General features: G+C 40.6%; 1 protein-coding gene across 1 annotated transcript in view; it reads left to right on the top strand.

The window, feature by feature from the left end:
• The window catches only part of ATP13A5 (ATPase 13A5), a 129,313-nt gene that overhangs the window by 56,473 nt on the left and 50,813 nt on the right, over window positions 1–22,027 (top strand). Inside the window, exons 8-12 of the mRNA XM_055307766.1 lie at window positions 5,655–5,727; window positions 6,642–6,770; window positions 14,336–14,506; window positions 17,353–17,510; window positions 20,713–20,901. Of these exons, the coding sequence (XP_055163741.1) occupies window positions 5,655–5,727; window positions 6,642–6,770; window positions 14,336–14,506; window positions 17,353–17,510; window positions 20,713–20,901 (720 nt within the window). The remainder of the gene's footprint in view (window positions 1–5,654; window positions 5,728–6,641; window positions 6,771–14,335; window positions 14,507–17,352; window positions 17,511–20,712; window positions 20,902–22,027) is intronic.

The raw sequence follows: 22,027 nt of genomic DNA, 5'->3' as shown, positions 1-22,027 counted from the left end.
AAAGGGTTACAGAAAAAATAGGTTTGATTCTTCACTCTAGAGGGCAGTGTTTCAGTGAGAGAATTACTCAAGATTCCTAGGCTCTTGACCTATTAAATCAAAATATCCAGGGTAACAACAGGAACCTGTACTTTTTCACAGTTTCATAACAGGTGATCGCTATGCATGCTAAAAGCTTAAAAGCTGTTGTTCCAAAGGAATCCACCAAAAGACAAATTCAAATACTAGGATCCCAAATACATCTATTTAGTTATTTATTAATGTCTTCATCAGCTGGACACATTTTTCATTCTTTCTAATCTATAAGATGCACAGAAGTACTAGCTTATATGGACTTTCATTTATGTATTTATTAATTTGTTTTATTAAAACTAGAACGTACTTTGTACATTAATCCGGAGCTTGTAGTTTTCATTTTATAATACATATAATGGCCACCACCAAGTAAATAAATAATTCTAAAGTATGTTTAAAAATAGTAGTGTGACATTCCATGGTATATTATAATTTATTCAACCATCCTTTTATTTATAGAAAATATGTATAGTTTCTATATATTGGGCTTCCTCTCCAATTTTTGCCACAAGTAGGCTGAATCACACACAACCACAATATAGATGTGTCTTTACATATTAGTGTTCACAATTTTTTTTTTAGCAAACCAACCAAAAGCTAGGTAGTTGAATCAAAAGATAAGTATATTTTGGATGTTAATAGATACTGAGGTATTATTTTCCTCAAATAAAATAACAGCAATATATAAGATTCTCCATTTCCCCAGATCTTCGCCAGTATTTGGTGTTATATACTATGTTTTTAATTTTTCAATCTAACATATTTTTTAAAAATTGTGTTCCACTGGTGTTTTAATTTACATTTTGCTTATTATTAGTGAGATTAGATACATTTTCCTCTAATGGATATTTGCATTTTTCTTTTCTATATACTATCTCTTTATATCCATCATACATGTAGAAAAGTTTTGTTTTTTAGTCTTGTTTTTTTTTACCTTGACTTTTCCCAGATATTTAAAAATGTGTTAGTCAGATATATGTTTCTCTTGTCCTTTTCCGAGTTTCTGGGTTTCCTGTTTTGCTTACAAAGTTCTCCTCTTGAAAATGAGTGAAAATACCAGTAAGGGTGACAAAACATGAGAGACACCTAAGTCTGGAAAACGAACAAGGGGTAATAGAAAGGGTGGTGGGCGGGGGGTTGGGGTGACTGGGTGATGGGCACTGAGGGGGGCACTTGGCGGGATGAGCACTGGGTGTTATGCTAAATGTTGACAAATTGAACTCCAATAAAAAAATAAATTAAAAAAAAAAAAGCTCTCCTCTTCCAAAAGTAAGTATGCTCTGTTCTTTCTACTTGTAATTTTCTTACTATTCATTTTAAAATCCTTAGAGAATCTTGAACATTCAAGTTCTTCATCTTAACAAAATGCCTTTGGTTAAAATAGTTACTGACCTGGGAACCTCACTTGATGACAGTATTGGGAAAGATTTATTTAACAAGGAGATACTAATCCCATTAGCAATTCATAATTGTTAACAAAAGCTTATCTGACCCACCCTGTAAGGCATCTTGTAACACTCTACAAAATAAGCCAGTTTCCTGAAACTATATCTTTGCAGTTTAAATCACAAATCCTCAACAACCAATATTTCTTTAGCCTTTAGAATTTGCAATGGGCTCCCACATCCGTGACAGATGTGCTTGTGTGGGGCACAGCAAACTCTAAAATGATACACTTGTAAGTGTTGTATCCTCTCACCGCCTCAAAGGGAGGGGACAGGAACTATCAGGGAGGTGAAGTGACTTGCTCAGGCCTGTGACATAACAGTGTTTACAGATCATGGCCCTCGGTTTCCTGACTCCAAGTCAAGTACTTCACACTGATCCATGGAGCAAAATTTCAAAGCGACTTATGAGTCTCCTTGCAGGGAAAAATGATTGTTTGATCATTTTATTACAAAGAGATTGAGGAAGGGGGTTGCCAGGAATGGAAGGAGCATCTCCTGCCATCTCCAAATCAGGCTAAACAAATACCAGCTTTTGAAAACTGCAAGAGGGGAGGGTTGGCAGGAGGGGCATATATTATCTTCATGCATCTACTCTAGCCCTGAATCATGTGAATCATGCCACAAAGAGAGAATAACTTTGCCTAAGCCAAGAAACACCCCATGGCAGCCCCTTTGTAACAAGTTTGGTGCAGGTGTGAGTGCAAGTTGAGTTGGCATTCAAAGGTATTTACCCCGAGCTGAGCCCAAGCGCCCACTCCATTGCTGGCACTGCAGGGAGCTGCTAGAAATAGCAGTGTCTGACCCACAGTGAGTTGCCTTCAGTCATGACCGAGCTGGGCTCAAAAGATACCTGAGTTAATGCCCTTACCACTCATCTCTGGAGGAAATCCAGCCACAGCAAGCACAAGGACACACAGCAACAGATGCGGAATAATAACAAGATGCAAATTAGTCTTGGAAACTGATCCTGGTCCCACTAACCAGGGCCTGGAGAAACCATAGGGCGCTTAATGAAAATCAGGCATGGAGCTTCCAAATCACGGCAAGCAGCACAGTGACTTGCTTTCTCCTAACTGGTTGGTTGTCATGGAAACCTGTGTTAGTGGAGTTTCCTGGTACATTAGCTCAAAGAAGATGCTTACATTATCCTTCTCCAGTGCTGTTAAGAGAAGTAAAATAATTCAGTTATATTAAATAAATGTTTGCTGAGGGCCTACTATGTGAAAGACTCCAGGGGTACCTAGATGAGTGCTTGGCTCTTCTTTGATCTGTCGGCTTCACAGGGGAGACCTGACAAGAAAACAGCTGTAATGGAATGTGATCAGTTCACTAATGCAGGTGGAAACACAGAGAGCAGAACAATTAATTCTTTCTGGGAATGTTAGTGACTTATAGAGTGGAGGTGACATTTGAGCAGGGCTTTATGTGAAGGATTTGAAAGAATTTGCTAGAAGAAAACCAGGGTGAATCTTGGTATAAGCTTAAGCAAAGGCGTGGAAGCATTGCAGGTTTCACAGACTGCTGAGACTGATGAATAAATCCAGCTTGATGCTATAATGAGTTTTGAGAGTTACAGTCAATCATTATGAACTCATACTTCACCACTTCCAAATGTGTGGATTATCATCCTCTTAAGCTAGGTTGAAGTTATTATGGCATTGACTAAAAGAGTTTGCTAAGCAAGAAAGTAACTTAAAGAAATTTATGAGGAAAGTTATTTATCCTCTTAAAGGAAAAAAGCTATTTTCAAGCACTTTAGGAGAACGTATTCATCAACAGAAAAGGCTTTAGAGTCGGATGAATGTGGGTTTCATTGTCAATCTTAATACTTAGTAAGTAAATAATTGTAGGCAAGTTATTTTAACATTTTAAGCCCCTATTTTGTCTTGTGTTTAGTTTTGAGTTTTATTTTGTTATTTGTGTATTGGAGACAACGTTTTCATTGTAGGATTATTTAGATGAGTAAAAAATAAATAAATATATCAAGCAATATATTCCAAGTGCTTCCAACAGTGCCTGGCACAGAGTAGTTCCTTAATCTTCTAAACTGTTTAAAAGGGGATCCCTGGGTGGCTCAGCAGTTTAGCACCTGCCTTCGGCTCAGGGAGTGATCCTGGAGACCAGGGATCAAGTCCCACAACAGGCTCCCAGGAGGGAGCCTGCTTCTCTTCCTCTCTCTCTCTCTCTCTCTCTCTCTCTCTCTCTGTGTGTGTGTGTGTCTTTCATGAATAAATAAATAAATAATCTTTAAAAAAAGAAAAATAAATAAACTGTTTAAAAATAATAATAATGTGAGCCATTATAAATGTTGGGTATTTCTTCTATGAAGTCTTTTGGGCTTTGGATAAATCTCTGATATGTAAAATATCAGACATACTGAGTTTTGGAAGGTACTTGAAAATGATTCAATTCAATGCCATTTGTTTCTTGAGAGGAAAAAACTAACTTATAAAAGGAAATTTCTTATATATGAGTACATGGCTGGTTAGTGGGTAAATCTGACCCACAACTTGGGAATCCTGACTGAATCCACTTTTCTTATCATGGAACCATGACTGACTTTCTCAGTCTTCTCCATCATTAAAATGGATGCCCCAATAGGCAACCCTCAGGAAGTCAAGTTAGAGCACTGAATATGTACCTAACAGTCATACAACTCTTTCACTCAATTGGTCAAATGTTTGAAATGTAGCTTTTCATTAAAAAACTGAAGGAAATAATACATTGTTCTGTATAAATAAAAACACAGAATTTATTATTATTTCCCAAGAGGAAAGTTGTATAATTGTGTGTAATGCTTGTCTTAGTCTGCTGACATTGGCTAAAACTCATCAATTGGACAGATAAAAATAATTCACCCTAACATCTAAAAGGAAAAGTTTTATACTTGAGTGAGGTGAGGCAGTACTGTTTAAGTACTGCTGACAGTTTTCAGATCTCTTCTACTTGGGAGTATCCAGGTAACTGACATCCCTGTGGAGGGGGGCCCATGCCTTCCAGGAATGCCCAGTTGATGGCGCCCCTACAGTTCATGTAGGGAACTGTGTGGACCATGTGTCCTCTCATCTCTGCCTTTTTGTCTCCTGAGTTGTTATCCCAGGAGACTTGCCTCCTCTTCTTCAGGCTGCTTCCATCTCCTCCACTTTGCACAGGGTCACATCTCAATGAATTCTACTCCAAGTGAGTCCTCCCAGTGGATGCACTTAGACAATTGTTTTTCCAGCAACAACTTTCTTATTAATCATTAACAGTTTTGATCTCTTACCATGGTAATGAGTACTATCCAAAGGGATAACTAGGACAAGCATTAACTATATATATATATTTTTTAAATATTTTATTTATTTATTCATGAGAGACTCACAGAGAGAGGCAGAGACATAGGCAGAGGGGGAAGCAGGCTCCCCATAGGGAGCCCAATGAGGGACTAGGTCCCAGGACCCCAGGGTCACGACCTGAGCTGGAGGCAGACTAAACCACTGAGCCACCCAGGCACCCCACATTAACTTAATTTTAAAAGCCACCTGAAACAGATACTGCTATTATCTCCACTTTCAGATGAGGAAAAGGGAGATAAACAGGTTGAGTAATGCCTTAGTGGAAGCACCAGGGTTCCAAACAAAGCAGCAAGGCTCCAGTCTGCAGACTTATCCAAGGTGAAAATCCACCAGTTCATAAGGGAGGGTATGGCTGTTCCTAAAACCAAAACACAACCCAAATATTCACAGGCTCTTGCAATGGAAAGATCAAATTCAACTTTGTTGTCTTATAGACAGGGAAACAGGTACCAATAGGGAAAGTCACCTGATCATGGTCTTCTTGTTACTTTTCCCCTGATTCATCATGTGCCTTCTGGAAGCAGGGCCTCAGGGCCTGGGAGTTGGTCCTTGGGGACAATGATTGTGCATCACATTCCCTGCACCTGAAATCATAGCATATTTGTTGCTACAGGCCAGGGGGTGGCTAGGGTAGGGGTCGGGGCAAGGACTCAGAAGCAGCAAAAGTAGAACCTGAGTCTTTGCCTGCTGTCGGTTTGGCTGTGATGGCAGGCTTGGTATTTACCGCATTGAGATCATATGGTTTTCGAGTTACAGACGATCTGATACTTAAAAGTTGGTTTTGCATTGGCAGCAATCAGTTAAGCTGCACAACCTCGTGGAGGATCACAACAAAGTCCAGGTTACAGTCATGGTAAAAGGCAAAGGTAAGTGATGTGTTCTGCATCCTAATATTTCTGGGTGGAGTCAGTCTCCTTTGTTATTGATTGTTAGTTGAGAAGTCTTCTCTGATTAACCTGAGGACTGGGGATAAAGGAGGCAAATAAGGCTTCTAAGATGCAAACCTTAAGGAGGAAAGATCATGCAAATGTTCACCTGCTTTTGCAGGACCCAGAAGGTGAGCACCTCACTGAATTTTGTACCCTGGGTACCTTGTGTCCTCGTCCTGATTGAACCATTTCCATTCAGTGTCTGGGTGGCTTCCAGGTCCCTCTGCCTTCCGTATTTCACTCATTTGAATGTTACTGGGTAAGCCTTCTTGTGGCTTTTGATTTCCCCTATTAACCATCCCAAATAGCCCCTGAATCATGACATTTCAATCTGTCATCCAGAATCCAGGCCTGAATAACGTTTGTAAATGGCTGGCTGGACATTGGGCATTTGCTCTGGACTCAGCCTGGGGTAGGGTGGTCTTGGTTGTCTGCAAGGAGTGAGGCACTGCACCCCAGGGCCGCAGAAGCTGAATGGTTTACATTAGGCCCCAATCCAAAGACAGAGTGTGCCACAGGGGGTCAGGAGCCCAGCCCCAGTAAGTAGGAGGCAGTAAAGAGGCATCTTTCAAATGACCAGTACTCGGGATTATCTCCTGTGGGCAGAGCACAGTCCTAAGTACTAGGATCTAGATGGGATCGTGTTGCCCAGCTAATCTTTTGCTATGTCTCTGGAATCAAATCTCTAATCCTGTTTTCTATGATTTTGCAAATGAGTTGGAAGGAGCTGAAGCAAGTGTCCATGTAGGGTAGTCCTTGGTCAACAGTTGGTTAAGAGTTCTCAGCCACTTGCGTTCTTCAGTAAAAAGTGGAAAAGATCACCCAGTCATGGAAACTTTGCTGTTGTGTAGGTTTGCAGGAACTGGAATCCCGTCTCTTGGTTCCTGGAGATACTATTATTCTTCCAGGAAAATTTTCTTTGCCATGTGATGCTATTCTGATTGATGGAAGCTGTGTGGTGAATGAAGGCATGCTAACAGGTAAGCCATTATCATGAGTTTCTTTTTTCCTGTCCAGTATCTAGGCTGAGAATTAGCAAAGTAGATCAACATATCCTTGCTTCCTTTATACCAGCCTGATATTAAAATATGGACAGATAGGTGAGGGAGACACAACCAGGCTATTCAAGCAGATGGAAACTCCATATAGGCAAACAGGAAACATTTAATAATTTAAAAATCAAATACAACAAATAAAAAAATGTATAAATAGAAGAAAAGTCTAATACATGTGGTTGGTTCATTTCCTGATGGGTGGGGTGAATAGGGTGGTTTGGTCCAGAGGAGGGTGAGTGCATTAGGCTGCTTAATGAACAATGTCTTCATAAACGTGAGCATGCTTTCCATTCCTGTCCAAACACAACACAACCAGAAATGACCATCTCTCACAATTGGTGTGGTGCAGAAATTCTATCGAACCCTGCTCTCTGTTGATAGAAACCCAAGCCCCAGTTTCAAGGAAGCCCCTTCAAGGAAAGGCCATATAACAATTCTGTTCTTTAGAACTGGGTTTCCAGTTGATTTTACTAAGGAGAAAGCCACTTTTCTTGTAATGATTTGAACTGTCATTCTCATTTGTACTTCGTAAAGTTCACTTGGATTTATGTGATTCTCAAGGCATTATGTATAAAATATCTTTTAGTCAAAAAAACCCAAAAATACGCAGCATGTTATAATGAGAGAAGGAGAAACTATACAATAACACAAAAATAGAAAGCATTTGTCTTCTTTCAGTGCCTACAAACTGTTCTATTTTTCTGCTTCCAAGTTGCTAAAGACAGAAAAACGCACACACGTGCGCACGCTCACGCACACTTTTTAATATCACTTAAATGTAAAGAGAATCATTATTGATTCCTAAATTGTTCAACACAAGCAGATTTCACATTAAAAATGGGTCTGCTTAATTTAAAATTGAGATAGGAAAATGTAGTAAACATAAATATGCTCAGCATAATTACAAAATACCCCTTTAGTGTGTTGAAATCTAACTGCCTTATAATGATAGTGATGAGGGTTTGCATACTGATCATGTCTTTCATTCAGAATGTTGCCATAGTACCCGATGCACCAACCTCAAGCCCAAGAAAAACTGTCCTCCTCCCTCAAAGACAGCAACTGTCTCACATTTCCCAGCAGCCTGTCCATGAAGAATGGCTTCTCTCATTGGCAATGGAACATGACAGTGAACAAAAAGGGGAGGACCGATCCCAATGTTTACTATCCTGGGTCTACTAACTTGGGTGCACAGTTCTTGTCTTGATTCTAAGGAACCCTAGAGAGTTCCAGAAAAGTAGAGATGGTAAACAATGCTGCCTTTCAACCATATGCAAAACTGACCTAAAATGATCTTAAGAAGTAAGTGGCTTTTCTTAAGTCTGTTTCTGGAAAAACAAGGTCACCAGCATTAATGTCTATGTTACCTAAGTACTGATAAATGTCGATTTTAGAGACAGACACATAAAACAGAAATACACATATTTCTTTCTCATTATTTTCTTCGGAAATATATAAGTACCATCATGCTCTAAATACATTATTACGCAGTCTACGTAGATCTGCCCACTCGTGGATGCATTTTTAAAAAGGATCCTGATTGAACAGTCATGTTAAGCTTAGATTCTTGGAACCATATATGTTTTCCTAAAGCATTTGTCCGCGAATGTGACTCGGGTTTTGTTTTTGTTTTTGTTTTCATGTGCAAACCAGATCTTTGCATATATAGAAGTTTTTATTTATGTCTTTATTTGGAAGAAAAATAGCACATACTCCTAGTGGCTCTATAGTAATTTACATTTTATTAAAAAAACTTTTCTATTTCACTCTGTCATAATATAAAACAAATTAGGAGCTATGATAATACTCGATTTCCAGATAAGGAAACCCAGATGAAAAAAAAATAGATTGTTCAGCTAGCAAATATCAGGGTCAGAGTGGCATTTGCTTCTAGATAAGAGGGACCACAGGAGTGAGGAGGAAGAGGATTCTCAGGGGCATAAAACTGTCATTTCTTGTGCCTCATCACCTTTTTTTTCTCTACTGGGTGGTCTCACCCATAGCACATGCCCATTACAATGTAATAAGGATCTTCCTTCTCCTTATCTCCTTAGCCTCATCCTATTGCCATGAGCTCAATTATGAAAGAAATTTAATTTTATAACTACATTTCATATTTATTTTTGCTTCAAATCTTATCATCCTTGAGAGTAAACAGTGGCATAAGTCAGACAGTTATCCCCACCAGTTGGCAGGTCCCCTGACCCAAGTCTGACTACTTGAGGTTGTGCAAGGTTTTGAGATGGGTCTTGTCTAGGGCAGCTCTTCTGTCTGAGGCTCCCCACTCCACTCTGGGCTTGGGAAATGTCCCAGGCCTGTCCCCCTGCAAAACCTTCTCTGAGGGACACACAATATCTAATTTTCCTTTGGATTTTCTTACAACCTCCAATCCAGGGATTTTTATTTAGCTAGAAAAGTAGTAGAGGGAAGGCATAGATATTAAACAGCAAAGCTCTGTTTTTATTCTCAGGTGGTCTCTAAAATTCACTGTCGAACTTATGAATGACTTCAGAAACCTAAAAGCCAGTTGTCCACTCCTCTCTCCTTTCTGTCTCTGGAGGCAATGGGCCCCTTCATTATGCTCCTCATAAAGTGGTCAAAAGGCAAAAGGGAATAAATATTGTGGGGGAAATTCTGTTAATATTTTGAAATTTTCTCTTGGCACATTAGCTCATTCTTCTTAATTCCTATATGTATTAGGTATTGTGCTAATATGTTACATATATTATTTTGTTCAGTCTACGAGAGGATAAGTCATTTTCCTAAAGTCACAGAGCTTAAAAGTGGTAGAGTTGCTGTTTGGGTTCATTTAATTTTTTTCATTCATTCATGCCACAAATGTGTTTTAACTCCTATTTATGGAACACTCTAGTAGGTGCGGGGGATACAGCAACGAATAGCACAGATAAGATTCTGCCCTCATGGAGGTGACAGTCTAGTGGGGAGAAAGAAAACATGAAAGGGCAGCCCAGTGGCTCAGCGGTTTAGCACCTGCCTTCAGCCCAGGGCCTGATCCTGAAGTCCCGGGATCGAGTCCCACGTCAGGCTCCCTGCATGGAGCCTGCTTCTCCCTCTGCCTGTGTCTCTGCCTCTCTCTCGTTTCTCTCTCTGTCTCTCTCTCTCTCTGTCTCTCACGAATAAATAAAATCTTTAAAAAAAAGAAAATATGAGAATAGATAAATGACATAAATTTCCAACAGTTATAAATTCTAAGAAGGCAAAACACTCAAATCCAGGACTTTTGACCTGAGAGCCTAGGCCTGAGACTACTGCTTCCTCATTCTGTTTGGGATAATTATGGGGGAGAGCAGTAGTATTCACTCCACCGAAATCCCCTCCTTCTCCTTCTACTCATTAGAATTACTGATGTATTTGAAATATGTGTGTGGGAAGTACGTAGAGAATCCAAGTTGGACACACAGGAATTCCCTGAAGTGGTGGTTTCACATTTATATCCTATCAGACAATCTTATAATGAGTTGCTAGGTCAGATCTTTAGGTCAGATCTTTTCTCTCTTTCTTTTTCTTTTCTTTCTTTTAAGATTTTATTTATTTATTCATGAGAGACCCGGGGGGGGGGGGGTCGGTGCGGGCAGAGACACAGACAGAGGGAGAAGCAGGCTCCATGCAGGGAGCCTGACACAGGACTCGATCCCGGGTCTCCAGGATCACACCCTGGGCCAAAGGCAGAGCTAAACTGCTGAGCCACCCGGGCTGCCCTCTCTTCCTTTTTCCTTTCCTCCTCTCACTTCTCCCTTTCTTTCATTTGTCCATCCATTTATTCAATCAAGTTCAGAAATACCTACTCTGTGCCAGGCACTGTGTTGTGTCCTGGAGTCACAAGGCAAATGAGAAATGGCTGCTACTCTTGAACAGCCTACAGTTGAATGGTCCCAGAAATATAAGTGAACAAGGACGTGGCATTTCAAACACTGCTCCCATGAGGAGGCACCTTCTCACTGGGGACTAGGGAGAGGACTGCACTTCACAGCAGCCAGGACTTCAGGTCTCAGAAGCCCACTGAAGTTGGTGATGAGTGTTCTTCCTTCTAAAATACTCTATGGCCTTCTAAAATATTCTTGGAATCCCACGAAAGGCCAAGCAGGAGACTCCTTATTAATATGTGAATAGCATCAAAGAGACTTGAAAGTCGTTTCTGTGTAAAATCATATCCAATTTGAATGTTATCATTGGAACATTATCTCCAAATGACTTCCATCTCTGGTTGATTGAATGCCTGCCTGCCACCAATACTGTTGGTTGTGTGTGCAGAAGCTCTTCACTAATATTAGTCTAAGAATATATTGTGGATTAATATTCTATGATTCAAAGGCAGAAAAACATTAGAACTTATCTCTAAGTATCTGCTTTTCAAAGGCTGATTTCAAAAACAATGGGAATACAACAATTTGGAGATTTGTCAGAAAGGTTCCATCCCTTTTCCAAAGCCACTTAGAACACAACTGATAAATCCAGACAAAGGATAAATATCATGATTGTTTTAAAGAGAATGAATTGGGGAGAGTGCTTGGGTAAAGGAATTTCCTGAGAATATTCAAGATCACTAATAAAAATTGAACAGCTTCTTGTACCTTAGGACGTAAAAAATGGACCATGTAGAAAACAAGCTTTGAAAAACCAATCATAGAAAAACGTGGGTAATTGTTTTTATTCAATTCACCCAGGTATTCAGCAAAAATACATCTTTTGAACCTATTACATGCCAGCAAGGAAAATGAGCAGTATAAAAAGTTATGCATGTCAAAGTCCTCGCCCTCAATTATTACCTAGAAGGAGAGATAGAAATTTAATTTGTGTAACTATAATCAATATGATTCCAAATTAGAAATATGACATGTTATTTTGCTAATTGAACATTTAGCAAAAGACTGATGGGATTTTAAATTCATTCTAGTGCTTTTTAAATACGGGATCCAGGAAGTATTATTAGCATTTTTATTTTGTCTCTGAAATGTATCCTTTTGAACTCTGAGCTAATTTTCTTTGTTATCTTAAATAATCTCTCTTCCTGCCATAAGGAAAAGTAGAGGAATGGTACTGGCAAAGACTGGCAGTCAATAATAGGATATGCAAGTGGCCTCATTTAGCTGGAGTGTGTAGGAAAAAGAGCCAGGGATGCTCAGTTTGTGGTGGCTTTGAAAATCTAGTGAGAGAGTTTGCCTTCGGGACCCTTCCAAACCTCATCCTATATGTCTCTTCATCTGGTTATTCATCTGGCTATCCTTTATCATATCCTTTAACAAATTAGTAAATTTAAGTATTTCCCTGAGTTCTGTGAGCCACTCTAGCAAATTAATTGAACCCCAGAAGGGGGTTGTGGAAACTTCAGATTTATTAGTCAAAAGCACAGGTGACAATTTGGATTTACAATTAGCATCTGAGGTAGAGTGCAAGCAGTCTTGTGGGACTGAGTCCTTAACCTGTGGGACCTGATGCTAGGTACATACTGCAAGAATTGAATTGAATTGGGCAGCCTGGGTGGCTCAGCGGTTTAGCGCCGCCTGCAGCCCAGGGTGTGATCCTGGGGACCCGGGATCGAGTCCCACATCGGGCTCCCTGCATGGAGCCTGCTTCCCTCTCTGCCCGTGCCTCTGCCTCTCTCTCTGTGTATCTCTCATGATTAAATAAATAAAATCTTTTTTAAAAAAGGGAAAATTGAGTTAAATTGTAGGACAACCAGCCAGTATCACAGAATTGCTTGTTGTAGAGAAACCTACCCCCCATCTGGGGATCAGTAGTGTATGTGGTAGTAGTGTCATAGCAAAGGAGACACATAGGAGGACTGAAGGTTTTTCCCAACTTGGGAGGACAGGAAGATTTGACTGAGATACTTATTCATAAAAAAAAGAGGTATCAGTTCTACCATCGTCTCAAATTATTATTATTAAAATGTATTTCATGTCACGGAGCTAAGCAATTACAGGTAATCCATTGATAAGGCAACCACCATGAGTCAGCAATTGCCAATGAAGCCTTTGGGACCCAAATTCAAGAGTCCAAAGAATGAGTCAGTGAGACTCAATCGCACGGAAAAAAGCAGTAGAGTTAGAAAATCAGTCCATGAGAGGGCAGAGTATGGGAAGAGGAGGAATCAAAGGTGATTCTGAGACTATAAACCTGTCATTCAGCAAAAGGGTGGTAACCATAAAAAGCCAAGAGGACACTTAGTGATGAATATATTAATATGGATTGTAGATACGGTGACTTGAGGATGCTAGTGGGATATCCAGGTTGGGATGAATAGCCCATCATTGAGAAATATAAAACAAGAACACAAGAGAGAGTAAAGATGAAGATACATGTTATTGATCTAACTATTTGTAAGCATTAATTAATGAGAATAGAACTAGAAAGAAAAAAGAGATGTACTGTCTTGCTGTATTGGTTTCTGTCTTTCACTACAAGCTCCAAAAAGATCATGAAGAATATTTTATAGATTTTATGATGGCATAATTTTTCATTCATCTCTGTACTTCCAGGACACCTTACCTCTACCCTCATGCTCAATGTCCCAAACACCCTCAACCATCTTTGGTGCCCAGAGCATAGCATGCTCTTGCTCTCACTTTCTCCAAGAACACTTTCTTCTTCTCTTTGATCTAGTTGGCTTCATTTCCTTTTGAGTTGTCATTTATTAATTGTCCAGGACCTCTTTCCTGGAACCCTGGGCTAGATCTTTAGATTACCTGGTGCTACTACCAAAATATTTACCTTACTGTATTTTTATTAATTATTTACTACTGTTTAGTGGCTTGGCTCCTTGGGTCTCTGAGGGCAGGATTTCTATCTGTCTTGTTCATTATTATATTCTCAGCACCTAGAGCAGTGCCTGGCACAAATCAGCACTTAAAAATATTTGTTGAATGGACAGATAAACAAGTAAATTTTTTTAATTTATTTATGAAAGTCACAGAGAGAGAGAGAGAGAGAGAGAGGCAGAGACACAGGCAGAGGGAGAAGCAGGCTCCATGCACCGGGAGCCCGATGTGGGATTTGATCCCGGGTCTCCAGGATCGCGCCCTGGGCCAAAGGCAGGCTCCAAACCGCTGCGCCACCCAGGGATCCCGATAAACAAGTAAATTACTGGCAAATAATAATAGCTATACAAGTGCTTTACAGCTCCTTCATTGCCTAGCATAGATCTGGGCTTAAAGAACACTTAAGGGGACAATTAAGTAGCAACTCTCTTTGCTAAAATGGCCTGTTTTTCAAAATATAGCAGCAAACCATGCAGATGGAAATATGGAAAATATAGGTGGGCCTTAAGTGAATATTTTAAATATAACCAAGTATGCCACTGCTTGCATCACTAGCATCCTTTAAGGAATCATCTGACTCAGGGTGTATGTAGTAAGTAAGACCTGAATAACTGTGGTTTGTATACTTTCTTGAAATTAGAAAGTATCGGCTCTGAACGACTATCTGAGGTCACAGGTCACACAGAATCAACAAAAGATAATCTTTTTTAGGAGAAAGTATACCGGTCACAAAGACACCATTGCCTCATTTGGAGAACACCATGGCCTGGAAATCCCACAGCTCGGAGGATTATCGGAAACATGTCCTTTTCTGTGGGACAGAAGTTATCCAGGTCAAGCCATCTGGGCAGGGGCCAGTGAGAGCAGTTGTCTTGCAAACAGGTTGGTAGATTTCACTTTTGTAAATTTAGTCCATTTTAGAGGTAAGGGAGTTGGATTGGGAAAATTGTCTTTAGGAATGCGGACTTTGCCATATTCTGATAATAACAGCCATACTCATTTCCAGTCAGATCCTTATTGTTCTAAGTTGTCACCATTTTCAACTGAATGGTTTGTTATTAAAATAGATCTTCCCTACGACCTAGCAATTGCACTGCTGGGGATTTACCCCAAAGATACAGAGGCAATGAAACGCCAGGACACCGGCACCCTGATGTTTATAGCAGCAATGTCCACAATAGCTAAACTGTGGAAGGAGCCTCGGTGTCCATCGAAAGATGAATGGATAAAGAAGCTGTGGTCTAGGTATACAATGGAATATTCCTCAGCCATTAGAAATGACAAATACCACCATTTGCTTTGACGTGGATGGAACTGGAGGGTATTATGCTGAGTGAAATAAGTCAATCGGAGAAGGGCAAACATTATATGGTCTCATTCATTTGGAGAATATGAAAAATAGTGAAAGGGAATAAAGAGGAAAGGAGAAAAAATGAGTGGGAAATATCAAGGAGGGAGATAGAACATGAGAGACTCCTAACTCTGGGAAACGAACTAGGGGTGGGGGCAAGGGAGGTGGACGGCGGGTGGGGGCGACTGGGTGACGGGTACTGAGGGGGGCACTTGACGGGATGAGCACTGGGTGTTATGCTATATGTTGGCAAATTGAACACCAATACAAAATAAATTTACAAAAAAAAAAAAAAAACTTGTCTAAAAAAACAAACAAAAACCTTACCTAGATGAAGCATGTACAGAGATGAAGTACATTTCCTCAAAGGCAAGACTATGTTCTTGTGAGTTTTTGTTTGTTTGGTTTTGTTTTTTTTATGTTCACAAGCTTCTTTTCTTTTCCCTCTACATCCACTCTAAGTGATTACCAAGAAAACACTTCCAGCCATTATTGCTCGAGGATTTTTTCCTTTCAAAGTGCTCCTTGCTGGGTTATTATTTCGAGGTCTCTGCTGGATACCTCCACTTGGGTTCCCTACAGACACTTCAAAGTCAAAGCATCTAAAAGACTCATCCTCCTCTTTCTGTTGACAGTATTGCCATCTAGCCAGTCTCCACATCACCTTTAACTCCTCACTTTCTCCCACACCAAGTAGGTCACCACATTCTGTCAATTCTACAAATACCTCCCAAGTCCTGTCTCCCTCTCCTTCCTCCGCACAGTTGGTGTTTTTTCCAGGCCCTTCATCATCTCCTGTCTAACTATTACAACAGAAATATTTTTTTGACTGTTCCCTTTCAGTTTTGGCCTGAAATACTTTGTCTTTTCCTTTGCTCTACCTATCCCTTGATCTGTCAACAAGTCATATTTCTAAAACATATTTTGAAGTAGTTCATGCACACACCATGCTCAAAAATGTTTCAAAACTACTAATATTACTCCTAATCTTTCACATGACATGATACAGCCAACACCTTCTGTGAGCCAGTCCTAGCTCACCATATTCACCCCTGACCTGTGTTTCACCAGCCCATATATGCATAAGTTCAAAAACATACCTTGCACTTTGTTATCTCTATGCTTTACTTAGCCTATGATTCAATTGTTCTACTTGATTTTTTTAATTAAAAATATCAAATTTTGCTTCAAAGTAGTCAGTGGGCATGAGAACATCTCTCAGCCAGCTGATAAGCAGTAGCGAATAAATGGAAATCATGGAAACCACCTGATTTGAGCTTATAAAATGCTGAGGAAATAGGTTAGAGACAGCTTCCTTTTCTGTAAAGCCCACAAAGCCATATTTGAGGAGACCAGATGTTCATCAAGCAGTGGGATTAAGGCGTGTTTCACACTTAACAATAGTGGCGTATATCTAGTAGTCCATTTTTTCACCAATAAGTTAGATATTTATGAGTATCTATAAAGTGCTATGCCCTGAGGACTAAAGGAAAAAAAAATTGTGAGATACTCCTTGCCCTTAAAGAATATTGTGGTCTGGTGCAGGAGACAGATGGATTTAGAGCTAACTAAACAGAGAGCAGTGATAGACGTCATGTGATTAAATGTTAGAGGGACTCCAAAGAAGGGGAGAAATTATTTTTGATATGAAGTATGGGAGTAGAATTCTGGAAACATTTCTTTGATGAGGTGTCATTTTGAGCCAAGCCTGATAGGATGGGAAAGATTTAACCAATCCTATCAGAGAGCTGAAAAGACACACTAATCTGTTTCTGCAAAATTCAAAGGAAAGAATGCACTGGAGTCTTCTGAGAACAGTGCATAGCTAAAAGTCTAGCAAAATAGAAGTACATCAGATTGATGGGACTTGGAAAGTCATGGCTAGGAATTTAAACTTTATTATAAAAAATAGAGGCTCTGGAAGGCTTTTGAGCATAGGAATGATGTGATGAAAGGCACATATATTTAAGAAATTACTTGTTTATGCTTTCCTTTTCTCTTAATTTTCTATTATTTTCAAAACATATTTGGGCTTTAAAGTCTTCTCTCAGCACCTCATCTTCTCTGGTGACTGCGTCTGTTGGTTCCTTAGGCTTCTTTTCCCCAGTCTCATGTATGAGTGAGAAGCTGCCTGCACTTTGTGAATCACTGAAGCACTGACTCAAAGCAAGAGAAATTGAGCAGGGCTAAGTGAATGCCACTTACTGTTCCTGGAAACTTGTAAGAATAATAAATCTAAATGTACTGTTAACAATGGTGTTTTCATTCCATATTCAAATGACATTATTAACCAATCCTTAATTCGATGTAAACCATTTTGGGTGTGGGGAAAACTGCATTAAAGGACCTTACTCCACCTGCAATTATCTTCATGTAGGTTACAATACCGCCAAAGGGGACTTGGTGAGATCCATCCTCTATCCTCGGCCTCTGAACTTCAAACTATACAATGATGCCTTCAAGTTTATAGTGTTCCTGGCCTGCCTTGGAGCTGTGGGTTTCCTCTATGCCCTTGGTGTATATATGTACCATGGAGTAAGTATTGGGGGTAAGATTTTTAATAGCAAAGCTTTCTCAAGGAACTTGACCTAACTCAAAATGGTTGGATAAGGTTACCTTTTGCCCCATCATTTTGTGAATCAGCATTGTCCAATGGAGCTTTCTTAGGTGATGGAAATACTTTATACCTGCACTGTTCAATTTGGTAGCCCTTAACCATATGTACTTATTGAATGCTTGAACTATGGCTAGTGTGACTTAGGAAAACAACTTTCGGGTCACCTGGGTGGCTCAGTGGTAGAGCATCTGCCTTTGGCTCAGGGCATGATCCTGGGGTCCCGGGATCGAGTCCCGCATCGGGGTCCTGTATGTAGCCTGCTTCTTCCTCTGCCTGTGTCTCTGCCCCTCCCCCCCCGTGTGTGTGTGTGTGTGTGTCTCATGAATAAATAAAATCTTTAAAAAGAAAAAAAGAAAACAACTTTCAATTTTACTTCATGTTAATTATTTTCAATTAATTTAATTTAACTAATTTGATTATTTGATTGACTTCAATTTAAGTAACCATATGTGGTTAGTGAAAATTGTATTGGATGGCACAGCTATGAAAAGCTGCAAAGTTCATAGCTCATTTCACCACTTGGATGGGAATGAGAGGTTACTGCATGTGTGGCATTTGTAATACCCAAGCCCAAACAGCTTCAGAGGAAATACATGTTTCTCAAGTCTGATAGGATGGAGAGGATTTAGTCAATTAGATCAGAGAACAGAAAGGACATACTAATTAGAGTGAGTAAGGGACAAAGGAAGAAATGCAGATGGGTCTTTTGGAACCAGTAAGCAACTGAGACATTAAGTCTAGCAAGGTAGAAATAGGTTACATTGAAGGGGATCTTGAATGCCATGCCCAGAAATTTGGATTATTTGAAGATGTTGAGATATTTGAGTGTGTATATTGTCCAAGGCATACCTGACAAACCACATAGGCAATGAGTTGCTCTGTGTTCTGTTAGGTTCTGAAATGGAATTTAATGTCCACTTTTACAGGGCCGTGTAGGTGGCTCAGTCGGTTAACCATCGGACTCTTGGTTTCAGCTCAGGTCATGATCTCAGGATCATGAAATCAAGCCTTGTGTCAGTCTCCACACTAAGGGCTTGAGATTCTCTCTCTCCCTCTGCCCCTTCCCCTTTCCTTCTACCCACTCACATTCTGTCTTTAAAAAAAATGAAAGTAAACAATTATAAATGTGCATTTTTACAGAATTGTATGAAGCATGGATCTCCACTTTCTTTTAAGCTTCATGGTGTCTGGTTTCATTTGAATGTCCCTCTTAATAGTTGTGTTGGCTGGAGAGAGACGCCCATCACAAATGACCCTGAGGTCCTTTCTAGTCCTGAAAGTCGGATTCTGTTGTAGACCATGTGGTCTCTTCTGTAAGACATATTAGGATCTTAGCAATGTGGGCTCATAAGGAAGAAGAAAAATTGTGAATAAAAGTGTGAAAGCATAGATATGAAACTAGATATGGGTGGCCTAATCACAATGCCCAAATTGGTGGCTTTAGTGCATTCTATATTTGTGTTATTGGGGAGAAGGGTAAACATCGTGGAGAGGGGCAAATACTGATGAACAGTCACAAGAATTTCCAGGCAATATTCAGGCTCACATTTGCCCTCTGAGTAGTCATTTCAGTCTGAGATAAGCCCCCAGGGAGCATTTCTAGGTCAGGTGAGGACAAAGGAGGCCAGAGTATATTGGCACCAGTAGAATGGACCCTGAAAAAAGCTCCACAAACTGTTAAAGCACATTGAGGCAATGTGCCAGGCCAGTTTCATCTGGGATGCAGGAGTATTGAGCAGGAAAACAAGCAAAAAGCTCTCTTGTGTGGACTAAGAAGCCCCTGCAGTGATTGGGACTGAAGGTTTCCTGGGCAGAACTCAGCATCAAGTACATCCTCTCCATCCCAAAGCAGCAACCCTAATCACAGAACTGGTCTTCTTGTGGGTCATAATCTGTGGCCCTGTTGGCTGCCTCTGTCTGTACTGGCTCAAGATTTGACAGGGCTGAGGCCTCAGAGTTAACACTCTAGCTGTCGTTGGGAAAAGCAAGGAATGATGGATTTTGTAATAAACTGAGATTGAACCAATGATGTACCTAGCAGGCATTGTTACTGAACCTGAATCTGTGTTTCCAGGACTCAAAAGAGAACTTTATGGCTAAAATTATGGTTGATTTCGTAAAAATCTAGGGCAAAGCCATTAGTATCTAGAACATTTGAAAAATAAAACAAGCCACCCTGTGATTTGATCTTGGCTCCATTCTTATTAGTCACATGAATTTCTGCAGACCTGACTGAGATCTTGACTCCATGAGAACCGACTTGGTAGTATAACACACTGGTCATGTATTTGTAGCCTGGAGTGGGACAGACCAGGGTTCAGATCCTCAGCATTGAATTTGCAAGCATGTGGCTTGAGGAAGTTATTTAATTTTTAAGCCTCAGTTTCCTTATCTATTAAATAGAAAAAAATAGCAGTATTCACATTGTAAGGGTGTCCTGAGGTGTCACTAAATAACATACGTAGCCTAACGCAATAGCCCCAGAACATATGCAGTGAGAAAAAGCTATTTTTACTATTGATTTCCCTATATTGGATAATCCATGCTGAGATCTCAGCGGAATCTTGGTCATCATTTTTATCAGGTCACCATTCATTTAATACGTGTGCTGGGACCTCCTCTGTGTTAGAAACTGTGCTAGGCTCTGTATCTGAAATGAATGAGATGAACTTGAAAATGACTTCAAGGATGTATAAGCCACAGCTGCTGCACCCAAGGAGTTTGGAAGCTATTGGGGGAGATTTATAACCCAACTATCAAGCCAGTGTGTAAAATATTACAACTCCAAAATGGTCTCAGTTCCTGGGGAGTCCAAAGAATGTGTTACGATGAGCAGAGGAGGGACGGAGCTCTAGGCGGAGGGAATGCTAAGTAAGCAGAAACAGAGTCAGGAAAGGGCAGGATGGACATGGAGTAGGGATCAGAGTCTCCTTTGTTCTCAGTGGGAGACAACTTGTCCTTTCCTTAGATACACCCAAGAGAACTGTCAGCTCCACCAAGAGAATTGGCTCACTTTGAATAGTCTGAGCTTCTGGAACTCCTGTGGTGTTACAGAAGATGGTGCCAGAAAAGGTGCCAGCCTGCTCTACTGGGCTAACCTGTATGACCCTCCCTCCCCAGGTTTCTCCAAGAGATACTACAACCATGGCCCTGCTCATCCTCACCATAACTGTCCCTCCTGTGCTGCCAGCTGCCCTGACCACAGGCATCGTGTATGCACAAAAGAGGCTGAAGAAAAAGAAAATCTTCTGTATCTCCCAGCAGAGAATCAATATGTGCGGGCAAATAAACCTCGTGTGCTTTGACAAAGTATGATCTAAACTTTCCGGGTTGGAGGTAAATGATTTCAAGGCACAGCAGAGCTGGAAAAAGCCCCCAAGAATGCCTGGCTCACTGTGCTCCTTTTACGGTTGGGAACACGGAGGCCAGAGAAGGTCCCACAGTGAGCTAGTGTGAGACCCTGTTCTAGAAGCCCACTCCACTGAGTTCTAAGGAAGTGGTTTAGCTATCACGTCGTGAATTTCTTTCCTATGAAATTTAATATTTCTGTGCTTGTGTTGGGTTTTAAAACAATCTCTTATTGTAATAACTTCTATGACTGGCTTTTTCAGGCAAAAAAAAAAAAAAAAAAAAAAAGGTGTGAGAAACATTTCTGTCCCCAGAAGTGATTTTTCCTCTGCTTAATGGAACATACTCCCTTCTGCTCTTCTGCTTCTTTTAAAGAAAGAGAGGAAGGGGACGGTGCTGGTGTTGATATACTGGGTCCTTCCTTTTGCCTTTGATCCCCAGGCTACCAAAATTTTGGACTAGAGAATATGTCCCTGTGCCTAGGGTCCTGGAAGTGGCAGGCGAGAAATATGTCCAAATGGGTAGGATTGCTCCTCTGGTACAGGTCCTGAGACCTCTTCCTGTGCCTCTCCTATGGAGGGACCTCAGCCTCAGCCACCTGCTATTCAGATCCTACCCTCTGCTTGGGCAGGCCAATCTAACTGCTATAACACAGTGGGTCTGTCTTCACTTCATTCACATTTGAATAAATGATAAGGCCTTTGGCACTTTTTTTACTAATCTGCATTGGCCAAGAGCCCCATAAATGAGACATTCCTTGCTCTGTACATGACTTAGCTGAGGAAGCAGGTAAAACGGAAGTGTAGACAATGATAGTGCAGTGAAATGCATGCTTAAAAAGCTATGAACAGAACATCAAGGTGAAGTTACCTGCTGTGGATGGGAGATCACCTTTGAGCTGTGGCTTTGGTTGTTAGACAGAATGGGCCCTGGGGTCAGAGGCAAGCAGTTCAGAAGCACAGGGACGTCAGGGCCTATGACGTATGGGGATGCAGCTAGACTGAGGGCTGTGTGGTAGGCAGCGTAGCTGGAGAGAGGAGTCCATTTGCTCAGGGCCTGATGTGCCAAGCTAAGGTGTGGAACCTTG

Source organism: Nyctereutes procyonoides, unplaced genomic scaffold (assembly GCF_905146905.1).
Source record: "Nyctereutes procyonoides isolate TBG_1078 unplaced genomic scaffold, NYPRO_anot_genome, whole genome shotgun sequence".
NCBI lineage: Eukaryota > Metazoa > Chordata > Mammalia > Carnivora > Canidae > Nyctereutes > Nyctereutes procyonoides.
The sequence above is the reverse complement of the archived record's forward strand: the minus strand, read 5'-3'. Positions and strand labels throughout refer to the sequence as shown.